Below are 14,180 nucleotides of genomic sequence, written 5' to 3'. Positions count from 1 at the left end.
CTGGTTGCTAGACGACTCGACACTGAAACACTGATGTGAAAACAGTCATCTCTGCGCGGAAGGAAAAACAAAAAAAGATCATTTCAACGGTTTTCTGGAAGCTGCGGCCAAAAGTCTGTGATAATTCCTCAAAATATAATGACACGGAGCAACTTTTCGGGATGGCGTTGTGGTCGGAGATCCGAAATGTAGCGTAACGTTTGGTTTCCCCACGTTTTTTACTTGGAAGAGTAGCAGCCTGAAAGTGGGATTTACGGAAACGATGAGGGGGATTGCACACGGGCAAAGTCGAGCTTTTCCAACTTAGTTTGTCATGTTTAGCGTAGGTGCTGTTAAAATGTCTCTGGAGGCAAGTGATGTGCAGACTGACGAGGACTGTGAACATCTGGTGAGTGGTCAGGTCCAGGGGGTTTACCTGACTTTTGCTAGCCAGCGCTTTTTTTGCTTGTTTGTTTCTCTTGTGGTTGTAAAAAAAAAAAATGTTCTCTGGTTTATTTCATTTCCTGAGCCTGTAACTCCAAACAGCCCAGCACACCACATAAAAAGAGACTGAACTGATGGACCGAAAACTTCACCATCAAACAGAGTTGAGTACAATATTTTAATAAAAAAAATATTCCACCCCCTCTCTCTTCTGTCACCCAGGTAGAGGATGGCTTCTCTTTCTCTGCTGACATGTCTGAAAATGAGAAGGTAAACACTGAACTTATGCTTTTTTTTTTTTTTTTTTTTAAGTTAAGTTAAAGGTCATCCTGGCAGTAGTGTGACACTTTGCATCATTTATGTTTATTCTGTCATTTCACTATTAAGAGCATCATCCTGTCATAAGATGTATTTTGTCTTGTGTTTGTCCCCCACCAGAGAACAAGGCGGAAGAGATCTTCTGGTAAACCTCCTCCCTCTCCAAGTATGTATCCTCTCAGCACCTCTGCTGATGGATGGATGGGCAAATTAAAATTAAAATCCTCACTCTCATACTGGTTATTTCTTTTTATGTGTGTGTGTTTGTAGGGTCTCCATATCTCTCCAGTCTGAACGTGAATCCCAGGAGAGCAGCGGTGGCGGCCTGGAGACTGCCGAGGGCCTCCCTGGGCGACAGCAGGGGGGGCAGAGGGGACACCCTTGTGGAGACTGTCTCTGCTCACCTCGCGTCCCTCAGCAACGGCCACGGTAGGTAGCGCACACACACACACACACACACACACACACACACACACACACACACACACACACACACACAAACACACTGTGCTGTTCCTCAGGAGGGCCAGTTGGATGGATAGAGGCCAAAGTGAGAGAGGGAGTTGTGTCTCATGACTGTTTTTACAGCTGATAACGGCTGTGTTGACTCTCTGTAGGAGGGTGGCTCAATATTGATATGTTTTATTATGAAACGCGAATTCATGTGTCATTTTGTGAAACATAAAATAAAGCTGGAGATACTTGACACAGGTGGAGATATCCTCGATGAGCTTGTAGCTTTTTTTGGAGTATCGCTTGTTGATAAAATAATTGATTTTGTGAGCTCTGTTGTGCGACGTTAACAACAGAAAATAGGTTTTATGCTTTAAAGAAATAATCCACTCTAAAAAACAGCCATCAGCAATTTGTCTTGACTTTTTTATTAAATTATTTTTCATATTTTGGTACAGTGCACAACTGGCCCAATGTAGATGACAGGATGACACACTGAGATATTTGTAGTTTGAAAGCAGATTTTTTTCACCAGATTTTGATGTCACTCCTTCAGAATCTGATGATGAAACCTCATGCACACCTTCAGCTTCTTGTAGACAGGTGTATAAGAGGAAGGATCCAACAGGCAAAAAATAAGATTTTATTGTAACTTTATTGTAAATGCACTTTATTGTAAATGCACAATGTTTTGACCATCATCAGGTTAGGATAGGGACAAAGAGCTTCACGTGGTATGGAAACATAGTGCATTTATAATAAAATTTATTGCAAGTATTCCGTTGTCTTCTTTTTTTTTTTTTTACCTCTACTTACTTGCCTTACTGTACCCAGCATTTTGCACCAACGTTCAATAATCGCACATGAAGAAATCCATCGTAGAACAGGGACAGATACGAATTTCCCCACTCATAAAACACTTACTGTGTTTTGTGTAAGTGACAGGACTTGCTTTTTCTCTGCTGGGGAAAAAAAAAAAAACTCTCTTGTTCTTACCAGGTTACTGCTCACTTTATTGCACTTTCCACCTACACAGTCAACCCATAGCTGAATGCAGCAAGGCATCCTTTGCTCAGGAAGTTGCATAAATTGCAACATTTCCTTACAAAACAACTCCTGGAATAACTCTTAGAATGGAATTTCCCTTAAAATCTTTGTTTCAAAAAGAGGGTGACATGGCAGATGATGTGACAGTGATCTAGTGTGTCCCGACTGTGTCTTCATAAAGACGCTTTATTGACACACTGACCTGTGATTGTTGCTAATAGAGTGTTCTCAACTTCCATAGTCTTTTCTTTCTTTTTCCCTTTCTCTCAGATCTCTCCCAGACGGTGAGGTCAGAGTTCGACAGCGCACCAGAGTTCCTCAAACAGAGCTTGACCACGAGGAAACACAAACACCTCCACTCTGCATCCAATGGTGAGAGAATGTGTAGGTGTGTGAAAGGAAAAACAGAGGGAGGACAGATAGAGAGAGCTGGGGGGGAATCTCAGTTTTAGTGCCAAACAGAGCGGCCTGTTGTGATGGTGGGAGGCCTTAACACAGCAGACAGCAGGGAGAGAATCAGTTGTCCAGACAAAATGGAGTGTGATATGATATTATCACCACCCAGTCTTTCACATGTACTTTTTTCAAGGATATCACATCTCTCTCTGTCTCCCAGGCTACACTTCAGGTACAGGCGACTACAGAGAGAAAGAGGACATGTATGATGAAATCATTCGTCTGAAAAAGGTAAAAAGGATTAATTTATTGTTTAACATTTCAAATAAGCATTTCTTTTCACATTGAGCAGCACAGTGGTGTAGGGAGTTACACCATGTTGTGGGACTGCTCCTCAGTTGGAGGAGCTGCACTCCGACCTCAGTGTAAACAAGTACTCGCTCTGGTGAAGTGTCTTTGAGCACTGCAGCCAACTCCATGGTGCTGTATGCGAAACAGGAGAAGCTCATACAGGGATCAGTAATTTTAGTTGATTCAAGTTTGTGTTTGGTTAAAAAATGGGAGAACTACTGGATATGTGTTAGGGGTGAAACAGTCCATTTATCTGGATCAATACATCAATACTAAGTGAAAATGTCGATCCATATTGTCATCTTAGAGATACACCTTTATTTTGAAACTCTCATGGCATGCCTGTCACCATTTGCGTCCAAGTACTAGACATTAAACAGTGCTAGCGCCAGGCAAATCATCACAGCTGCAGCTGTTAAATGGGCATATGACGTCATCTCATAGCGATCATAAGCCACAGAGGTGAATCGAATTGACTTTGTATTGTGGATGACTTTGTGAGATTGGCAAATATTGTATAATTGTGCAAAGAATTGATAAAATATTGTATTGTGATGAAACTTGTGATGCACACCCCTAATGTGTGTGCATTTTTCACTTTTTTCTGTATACCTCTCTCAATGTGTGATTAATTGCTTATGCTGTTTCTGCAGAGTCTCCAGGCTCAAAAGGCTGACAACCAACAGATGAAAGCCAAACTGCGCCGCCTGGAGGAAGATAACACTAAAAGAGAGAAACAGATTGAGGAACTGTTGGATCCGACCAAAGTAAGAACACTGAATTGCTGTACAGTGTCATGATACCTGGACAAAACCGCTGATTAAATTTAGAAACTAGGTGTGGCACACCCTGGTGGCTCACCTGGCAGGGTGTGTACCACATGTCAAGTGTAAGTCCTTAACGCCGCAGTCTGGGTTCTGAATCCAAGCCCAGTCCTTTTGCTGCGTCTCCCCTGCCTGTCCTTTCTCTCTGCACTGTTACTACCAAATGAAACAGAAATGCCAAAAAAGTCATCTCTAAAAGCTATGTATTTTGTGTTTTATCATTATCATTAAAGGGATCTGATTACACTCGTAGTTTGGTGGATAAGAAGAAAGACGGGAGTGTGGTGAGTATGTCTAGTCTGCATGTTTTTTTTAGCTTGTGTGTGTGAACCTGCCCAGGTTTTAAATGTAACTTTGTCTTCCAGGTTTTAAACGGGCTCAAACAGAGAATTCTGAAGCTGGAGCAGCAGTGTAGAGAGAAAGAAAATGCCTTAAGGTAAAATGTGTATCCACCTATGGGTGAATCCATTCAGTTCAGTTGTGAGGCAGCACATCGTTCAGTTTTCTCTCCTTTCCAGTAAACTGCAGAGTGAGCTGAGAACCACCAACATGGAGGAGTTAAAGATCACAGTGGATACCTACTTTGAAGAGGTAAGATCTTTGCCCCTGGATACGAAATATCTGCATTTTAATTGTTAATTTTCCACATGCCTGTAAATTAAAAATGTCACGGCATGCTACTGTCTGTAAAATTTTCATGGCTGCTCCAGCTTCAGAGGGATAGCCGTCCCAGCACTTTAACTTCATGGCTTACACCACATCCTGGTCTTACTGATAGTGTGTCTGTCTGTGTCCTGTCTTTCAGATCCAGAGGCTGAGAATGCTGCTAGAAGCTGCAGAGAGAAGGTGCTGATCTATTGATTTCAAACCCAAATCCACATATCAAGTTCAAGTTTCAACTGTATTTGTTCTCATGGGAAGTTGGCTTCGCAGCAAGTAAACAGTATTATATGAAAAAAGTTATGACTGATAGGCACAACAAATAGTTCATCAGTGGAAGATGATCGTGCAGCACAAGACAAGTCATGGCCACCATCATCATCATCATCATCAACATCATGGCCTTCCTTCGGCTTTTACCAATTTTTATGAAATCTAAGACAGTGGGATTAAGTGACGAATACTTATATCTGTTTTTTCTTGGGAGCACTGAGACTGAGAAGATAGAGACTTGTCTGGGCTGTTATGTAAGGGATGGGTACTTTCTGAGATAATATATGAGCTGGCAAAAGGATGGATTGCAAGTCTTTGTAATGTCATCACTATCTTTTTCTTTTTAACCCTCCCCATCTCCTCTCGGTGTCTGTAGCAGTCGAGCAGAGAGTAAAGGCTCCCAGAGGCAGCAGAAGGCTCTGAGCTCCACGGTCCTGCGTCTGTCTGAGAACCTGAAGCAGCTTCAGCAAGAGAACACAGCGCTGAGAGAGGAACTCAACATCGACAGTCCTGTCGGAGGAATCAAAGGTCAAGACGCAGACCTGCATACTCTGTAACACACACTCCATGTGCCTTGATGTGTGCTTGTTCGCCGCTGTAATGTCAGTCATCTGTGTCGGTGTAGTGTTGGGAAGTCCTGTGTTTCCAAAACCACCAAGGTTTTAACAAAGTTTCCTGATCAGTCTCAACATTTATTGCCATTTATTTATTTGTTTGTTTTTTTGTTTGTTTGTTTGTTTGTTTGTTTATTTAAATTTCCTACACTGTTTCTAAGTGCTACAGTTTGGACAAATGCCACACTGTTGAATTCTCTTGTGCTGTGCATGAGATTGCGAGGTGAGCGCAGAGAAAACTGCGGCCTGTGCTGCAGAGAAGTCAGCTGGCCGTACTCCTGTCCCCCGAGATCTTGTGACAACGTTGCATTTGTGTGGTGCGTTTTGTTTTGTTCTGCGTGTGCAATTGTGGATGCTGGTAGAGTCATGCAATAGAATTTTGAGAGGTGAAAGTTATTTTGCTGACTTTTCCTTGATGAAGACATGAAATATCAGGGATTTACACATGGGCCACTTTAGAGGAATACATTCAGAATATCCTCTCTAGTTTCTTTTCAGACTTCAATTGCAGTTGATGATGGTTTTCAGCTTTTATCTGCAGCAGTCCCAACTGCAGCGGAAGCCACATTGTTTACACTTTTTACCTCTGCCGAAGTTTTCAGAGCTGACAAAACATCATTAACAAACCAGGAAGGAATAAAACTTCTAGCCTATGAAGGCAATCTGACTCTGAATTGGTTATGGAAAGTCATTTTGGGACAATTTCGTTGAATTTCACAGCTTAGAGTTTCTGAGGTGCTAAGTTCTATAAAAGCAATACAAATGAGGAAGGAACCAATAAGACAGTCATTAAGGAACTGGATTGTTAAGAGGGAATTGCTGGGCCATAATTCAGTATCATTTATCTTCTTTTGGTAAAATGACATAATGTTTTTGGGATATTGTAGCACACAATCTTGTTGTCTAAACTGACAATAACAAGCAAATATTTATTTAAGAACTGACAAAATTAGGGATGAAACATTTAGAGTTTTTTTTTTTTTTTTTTTTTTTTTTTTTTTTTTTACATTGCATCAAACATTACCATTTGGTTCAATGAGGCCTATATTAATTTTGATTTCCTGACATGTGATTTGAATGAGTCATATTGTAATATGTGTTGATACTGAAAATAGACCCTCAGTCTTCAGACATATTGCTCATCCCTAATATCTGATTATTCATTCCCAAACCTACATTATTAATGTCATGTCACTGCTGTATTGTATTCCATGCTGTCTTACTGATGAAAAAAATGTGTGTGTTTGTTTTCTTTCTTGAATACATATAACTCCAGGGTATAGAGAGTGGAGTAAACAGCGACTGCTGAGAAGGCTATTGGAAGTGGAGAAGGTGAGGGAAATTCAAATCAGTGATTCAGCTGCGTGCTGCTGTCTGTGTCAGGTGGCCTGCTTCCACACAGCAACGTTGTTACAGACAGCCCTCTCTCTCCTCCTATCAGAGGCTGGAGGACACCAGAAGACACGCCCTCTCGGCAAAAAGCAGCAGCCAATTGGATCAGGAGGTTCAGACCACGGCCGCTGAGATTCTGGAGGTTACACGGGGGGTTTCCATGGCAACAGAGGCAGTGGTCTCCGTGGGAACGACCACTGAGGAAGGGGAGGAGGTCTCTGCTCTGAGAGGCCGTGTCAGCCAGTTGGAGAAAGAGAAGGTGGAGCTTCAAGAGACTTTGACAAGTAAAGAGTAAGTGAGCAGCAGCAAGGGATGAACTGCAGGGTGAACCCACTCTGTCGACACATTTCATTTGTTAAATGGACTAAACCCACCCTTTCAAGCTAATATATATATATATATATATATATATATATATATAATCATAGTATATGTACATCAGAAAAAGAAACTTTCTTACTTTAAGTTTCCAAAATATAAAATCTGTTCAGGAAAACAAAACATCATTTAATACTGTAATGAAAAAAAAAAAAAAATTAAATGAAAAAAAAAAAAAAAAAAAAAAAAATATATATATATATATATATATATATATACACACACACACACACACACACACACACATATATATATATATACACACACACGTTTCTATGTTTGTGCATTTATGTGTCTTGTGTTTGTGTTTTCAGTGATGAGTTGAGACAACTGAGGACAGAAAGAGAAGAAACGGTGAAAGAGACAGAGCTATGGAAGACTGAACAGACAAATGACCGTGAGAGAGAGAGGCAGGAACATAAGTATGTTTTACTTATGACAAGAGATTTGATTTAGTGATGTGCCACATATCATCATGTCATTTGATTTAGCATGCCATAGTGTGGAACATTCCTAGATATCTACTAATTATATTTTTTAAGGAAACATAGGGAGTTGAATATAATGACAGATAAAGAGATGTAAAAAGATAGAAAGTATATAACAGTAGTCCTTGGTGAGATGCCATATCTTTCACAAAACTGCACTCCACCCAGATAAAACCTTTTAAAACCTCGTCCAAACTCACATACTGTTATCATGGATGATAAATACTGAAATAAGCTGTTGTACTAACAAAAGGAACACTAACTATTGTTTAGTCTACATCAGAAACAGTAATTCTACAGTAAAATCTTCTGTTAGGGTTAGGGTTATAGTTGTGTTTATAGATTGCAACAGTATGTCATATAGAGACTTTGAAGTTGAAATTTTACCATTTGCTGATAATGGCTAAATATATGTATAATGACTGGGCAGTTGAACAAGGTGTGCAGAAAACATGTTGTGGTGTGGGTTCATTGATACAGTTACACTAGAAGTCAATAGTCTAGTAAGATAAATTTCTTTCCCCATTTAGTTTACTATGACATTGTGTTTTTAGCACTATTGGCACTCAATAGACAGCTCATTAGACTACATTTATTGGGTAGTGTGCACATGAGACGTGTGTACAAGAAAACATTCATGATTTGCTGACCAGATAATGTCGTTTTCTCATTAACAAGCTGACATTACCTAGAAACAAAATTTATCAGATATATCAATGACAAAATGACCAGTTCCAAGTCAGCACAGACACTAGCATTTCTACTGAGCTCTGTGGAAGAATTATGTTAAGTTGAGGCTTTAGAAAACCCAATAAGCTGGTTATGGCCACTGTTGCCCACAAGCTGGGCACCTGTGGCCGCTGATGGGTAAGTTTTTTCACCTGAATGGCCTTTGTAAGAATTGTTTGTGTGTTCATTTGTACATGCATGTTTCTGTGTGTGTGTGTGTTTGTGTCTTTCTCAGACAGGAGCTGGAACAGTTGTGGGTGAGAATCCAAGCTCTGGAAGAGGACAGAGACAAACCTGCTCCATCTGAGTTCCCCTCTTCCTCTCCCATAACACCAGAGAGCCATGAGGAGTCCCAGGCCAGTGTGAGGCAGGAGGAAGGCAGGGAGAAGGATGATGAAGGGAAAGACAAGCGGTGGGAACAGAAGATAGAACAAGGAGAGGAAATTTCAGGTACATACACAGAGGAGAAGCCAAGGAATGAGGACACATGGAAGGAGAGAGATAAAGCGGCCTGCATCATCCAGAAAAATTGGAGGGATCACAGAGAAAGGGTATGTAATATAACACGGCCATTTATAACCTATTTAACACAGTGACTAGTTCTGCCCAGATCTCACTCTATTGCTGTGTCTCTTCATTCTGTCTTAAGGACATTGTCATGGTGCAGTCAGCATTAAGAGGCCATCTCCTCAGAGAGACACAGCTCAAGGTCCTGCGCAAAGGCTCACAGACAAAGGTTGCATTCACAAATACACCCACACACACACTCATAGGTGCTCCGTATGTAAAACAACTAAGACTGATGTTACATGTCACACTGTCAGATTCAAATGCAGTAATCTTCATGCAGCAGCATTACAGAAATAAGTTTTCTGCAGCCCTGTTTTTCAAACTGTCTAACCGTAATAGTTTTGTTTGCCTCAAGGACTCAAATAATTTTCCATCTAGAAGCCACTGTAATAAAGCAAATGTAACATTTTCAGTGTGTGCTTTTGAACTATGTCACACTTTTCCTATGAGCGATACTAAATTCTGTTTTCATTTTCTTTGTTTCACCCTGCAAGCAGAGCCAAAGTCCGTATAAGATTCCTTGTCTGTTCTATTTTGTGTTTTCTGAAGCCATACACCTGTCAGCTATGTTTTAAAGTCCTATCAAGGACTAAAGGTTGGCATCGACTTTCTCAAGCCCCTGGACTAGACGAAAGGGTGTAGAAACATAGACTAAGTCTCAACCAGTAAATTGAGTTTATGCTCTTGACTAAGACAGAGGCTTACTAGAGGTCATTGTGGATGAAGATGTCCTGAAATGGAAAAAAAAATTGTTTAGTCAAATAACCACAAGGTGGCTCTGAACAGTGTTTGCTATGGCTCTGTACTCTGCACTGTAATCTTCCTTGTTCTATCTCACCAAACACATATGTTTTTCTCTCTCTGTCTTGCACACCCTACATCCCTTGTCCTTTCTCCTCTCCTCTTTCTGTGCTTCTTTTGCTGTTTCACCACCTGCCCTTCCCTTCTCAGGCCATTGTAGCAAAGAGCTGCAGTGATGTTGCGTCCTCTGCAGAAGGAGAACTGGATATGGTTGCCTTGACGATGATACAGTCTGCATTCAGGGGGCACCTGGCTCGTTGTGATCTTGCCACAAAGAGGTGACATGCATGTGTACACAGAAACATGTAAAAAACACAGTGAGATACTTTGTCATATATGACATTTAAAATGACGTGTGTGTTTGTGCTTGTGTGTGTGTGTGTGTGTGTGTGTGTGTGTGTCTGTATGTGTGTGTAAATAGCTTGCCCACTGTGACCCCAAGAACAGCCTCTACAACATACACTCCCTGCAGAACAAGTAAGCCTCAAACATTTGTCATATTTTAATACACAGACATAGTAGTACATAGATAGCAGGAAATGTACACAGTCACTCAACAGCACTTACTGTGTTTCATGAGTGTATTTAATGTCTTTATGCCATGAATGTATTCATTGGACCTGTAAGGGTTGTCCTTTTACTTCACACTCTGGGCAGGGATGTGTGACATATTTGAGTAAAGAGAGTTCAAGCATGAAATAGGGAGGACTTCATTTATTCATAGAATGTAGTACTGGCAGAAGTCTTAACCCTCACTGTCTGCCCTCTTCACCTACGTACACTATGAAAAAGTCATCTGAGGTGCCACACATGCCTGCCCCAGTCTGCCAGGAGGTGACAGGGACTTTCTCTCTGGGGTGTGTCTCCAGAGGACGCTGCATGCTGTATGGTACCTAATGCCCTTCAAGCATGCTTGATGTTAACCTGGGCATCATAAAGATGAGGCAGACATGTGATCTGTTTTGACAGCTAGACATTTACTGAGATGTTGAGGCCCTGTGACGAATTGTAGCGCATGTCTCCCTGGTGGGAAAACAGGAATGGAGGCCCCACCTTCCTTTTAACCTCTCCCCTTGACATCTAATCCAACACCTGCCCATGGGAACATCTCCAGATGGATAATACATGGATGCCATTTGCTGGATGCCTTTATCCAAGCACCTTGAGTATGTACATTTTTAGCGTAGCTGGCCCCAGTGGGAATCAAACATCCTGACAGGTTATGCCATGTTGAACTTGTGGAGAAAACAGGATGACATTTGGGGATGTTCATTGCCATGCTGTTCCCTGCCATCAGCACTATCTGGTTTTGGTGTATCAAAATGGCCTGAAGCGACCTTGGGTAGCAGTTCACAACACTAGCTCTCATACATATATTGGGTAGCGTCTTTAACCATTGGTGGCATGCTGCTTGGTATTAGTGTAGACAACAGGCCTAACATGTCCTCAACAGAATTTAGTAATTCCTCAGGGACAGGGAAATTAAAACAACTTAGTATTATTCAAAGAAAACAGTGGAGAAGTTCTTAAAGAAATGTCTATATTAGGCCAAGGGGTATATCTCTCAGACGACCCTCATTCAAACCATGATGGCTGCAGGTCAGCACATAGTTGTAGAGGCCACCTCTTCATCTGAACTTTGTCCTTGGACACTTCCTCCACACTGGGGGAGATGGAGCATGATTTGACAGGAAGACCACTCTACAGGTGTCAGACATGGTTTATGCCTGTGGGCTTCAACCATGCATAGCAACCTGCTCCCAGCCTCTCAAAACTGCTTGGCATTTCTACCTTGACAACTTTATCCGTGGCGACGGATCCCGCCGGCATGCTGATTGAATTCCAGGGTGCTGGCCCGTTCTGCACCAGCCAAAGCCCCAGACCCTCCAAGCAGCTATTCTGTCAGACACTGATGGGGACAGTCAGCAACCCTGTGGAACAATGGTGGTGCTGCCTCACATGCCTCCCCAAGATCCAGAGGTGCAACTGCCCTGAGCCTCTGCTTCACCTCTAATCTTTCCACACTTCCCACAGCCACCACAATACTTACTTCCTTTTCCTCCTGACTTTCTAAGAGGGATGCTGCTGATGGGCACAGAGGGCAGACCAGTGACAGGCAGTGGTATTCCCTGCGTGTTTACAAGACCACTACCACATTTGCTGTGTTGATTTTACCTTCACTGAGAGATGTTGGACTGTAATATCTCAGCTTGTGTTCCAGCCAAGAAAGGGCACGGTGGTGCCTTGTACAACAGTGAAATGCCATTAGGGTTCTTGGCTACAAAGACAGAATGGTTTACAGGCTAGACACAAGCTTATTATATTGGAAACTTGAGTAAAGACAGCTTTGGTTCAAGCATGAAATGATGAGGTCTTGAAGCCTATTTGCATTTTGTAAAAAAAAAAAAAAAAAAATACCATGATGTCCTTATATATGTTGTCTACAGTGTGTCAGAGTTGTGCCATATGGGTGACTGTATTGTTTTGATATTTAAGGTCCTGCATCCCTCCATAGCAATGATGAAAAGGAGAGTGAAGAAGAAGACCCCTGGCCTGTCTCTAACACTCACTCCTCCAGAGTGAAACTTGCACCAGGTCAGAGAGTTAGACAGAGTGGATATTGCTTCCTCTTTTTATGACTGTTTATAGTATGCACATGCATTATTGGTTCCCATTTGGTATGTGAGTATAGTAAAGCCTACTGGAATTAAATATTCTGAAGAGTGAAATGTCAGGCCATGACCTGTTGTAAAGCTGAAATTGATGTGGAAATATGAGTACAGTAAATTGTAAAACATTTTGAAATGCTATTGCACATTGTGACTGTTGTCAGTTTTGATGGCTTTAGGGTTGGACAAGGGTAGTAATTTAAATAATAAAGGTAATTAAAATAACTTCCTCGTGATTAAACATTACTGTATGTCTTCTGCAGCCCAAACGGAGCTCCATTGCCCAGATGACTCCAGAGGAGCTACTGCAGTTGATTCTGATGATTCTGATGACATCATTGTATCGCCATCACGTCCTCTGAGAGCTAGAGAAAACATCATCTTATAGACCCTCTGGGATGGGGATGTGTGTGTGTCTGTCTGTGAGTAGTCCATGGGATTTTTGTGCCTGATTCGACTTGGATCAAATGTGTTGGAGGCTTATCATTTGGTAAGAACAGAGTCATTTCTGTCTGTCGGCCAGTGTTATGTGTATACTAGCAGCCGAAGGAGTTGATTGTAAGGGCCTTTAGCGCACATCATTATTCCCTCATCATTTGGGATACTCAAGTACATCATTTGAGTTGACACATACAAATAATACAAATCTGCATATCTGGTTCACCATCGCATGGATATGCTCATGTTCATACTGAACCTGGATGTGATTGCTGGGATATTCCAATATTCGTCTGAATAATATGGAATGTAAATGCCATATGCTGTTTGCTGTTGTTTTTTATTATCTCTGTGGAGTAAGTGCTACTATAATATGCAAAAAGATCTGGCAATTCACATGTGCTATAGAGATGAGATTTATGTAAAGATCTCACTTTGAATATGTTACCTGGGATATGAGCTAGTGTCTTCACTTGTAGATGCATTCAATGTCTGACTCAAGCATCCCTCTGTGATTCGACCAGAGGCTCCTCAACTGCAGGATGGCTGGACTCCACTGTAGATGTTAGTAAGCAATGTGAGACCAGCAAGATATCAGTTTGTAGTGAGCTTAACACTCCCATTAACTGTGAGCTGTTACAGTTTATCAGTCAAGCCAAATAGCTCCATTCAATATCTGTCTTTTGATTCAGTGATTGTTCTATTTTTTTTGTTCGCCAAAGTGCCTACTGTAAATCAAATTTGAGCGAATAACGGTACTTCAATTCATTTCTATCTGTTAGCCTGGCTGGCCCAAGTGAACCAAATAAACACTGACCAAAATCAGTGCAAATTCTTCTGGGAATCACAGAGTCCAGTATAATTTTGAATTATATTTTGACACTTGTGATTTGTAATGTGTAAATAATGTAAATGCAACATGTAGGCCTAATATTAATATCAGCACTATGAGGAATGACTGAGGTATGACTATCAACTGATGCACTATAGATCCAAACTGTGAATGAATTAAAAATCCATCTGCTGCAATATTGAACACACAGTCAACCATATAGGGTAATCAACAAAGGCAATGGGCGAATGCAGTTCTTCTAGATGTTGTGTGTTTGCCATTCAGATTTTTTTTTCTCAAATAAATAAAATGTTTTCTATCAGACAAAACCTTCCATCTCCTTTTGTAAGCACAATTGTGTCTCTTTGCTGGAATGCACATGCACTACCACGACTTCACCTTTAGGGGGTGGCCTCTTTGCGCATTTTGCCCTCTCTCTCTCTCTCTCTCTCTCTCTCTCTCTCTCTCTCTCTCTCTCTCGCTCTCTCTCTCTCTCTCTCACACACACACACACACGCACGCAC

The 14,180-nt window shown here is 41.4% G+C and overlaps 1 protein-coding gene across 1 annotated transcript; it reads left to right on the top strand.

Annotated features, from left to right (window-relative positions):
* On the top strand, positions 1 to 13,979 carry iqce (IQ motif containing E). The gene is made up of 21 exons (XM_030052871.1): positions 1 to 388; positions 646 to 693; positions 862 to 907; positions 1,012 to 1,170; positions 2,512 to 2,613; positions 2,858 to 2,928; positions 3,642 to 3,755; positions 4,046 to 4,096; positions 4,178 to 4,248; positions 4,331 to 4,403; positions 4,618 to 4,658; positions 5,122 to 5,273; positions 6,636 to 6,691; positions 6,801 to 7,042; positions 7,444 to 7,551; positions 8,582 to 8,897; positions 8,996 to 9,082; positions 9,868 to 9,995; positions 10,139 to 10,194; positions 12,214 to 12,312; positions 12,650 to 13,979. Exons 1-21 carry the CDS (start codon positions 314 to 316, stop codon positions 12,772 to 12,774), a joined length of 2,220 nt encoding a protein of 739 aa, XP_029908731.1. The 5' UTR covers positions 1 to 313; the 3' UTR covers positions 12,775 to 13,979.
* Positions 13,980 to 14,180: the final 201 nt, after the last annotated feature.

The sequence above is a fragment of the Myripristis murdjan genome, chromosome 1 (genome assembly GCF_902150065.1).
Source record: "Myripristis murdjan chromosome 1, fMyrMur1.1, whole genome shotgun sequence".
Lineage (NCBI taxonomy): Eukaryota > Metazoa > Chordata > Actinopteri > Holocentriformes > Holocentridae > Myripristis > Myripristis murdjan.
Note: the sequence above shows the minus strand (reverse complement) of the source record. Positions and strands in the feature narration are given on the sequence as shown.

Excerpts from the sequence above, each read along its gene's own strand:
- iqce (XM_030052871.1), top strand. The coding sequence starts at position 314 with ATGTTTAGCGTAGGTGCTGTTAAAATGTCTCTGGAGGCAAGTGATGTG. Across the intron at positions 1,171-2,511 it reads GTCCCTCAGCAACGGCCACG|ATCTCTCCCAGACGGTGAGG; the intron begins GTAGGTAGCGCA and ends CCTTTCTCTCAG. Across the intron at positions 2,929-3,641 it reads AAATCATTCGTCTGAAAAAG|AGTCTCCAGGCTCAAAAGGC; the intron begins GTAAAAAGGATT and ends CTGTTTCTGCAG.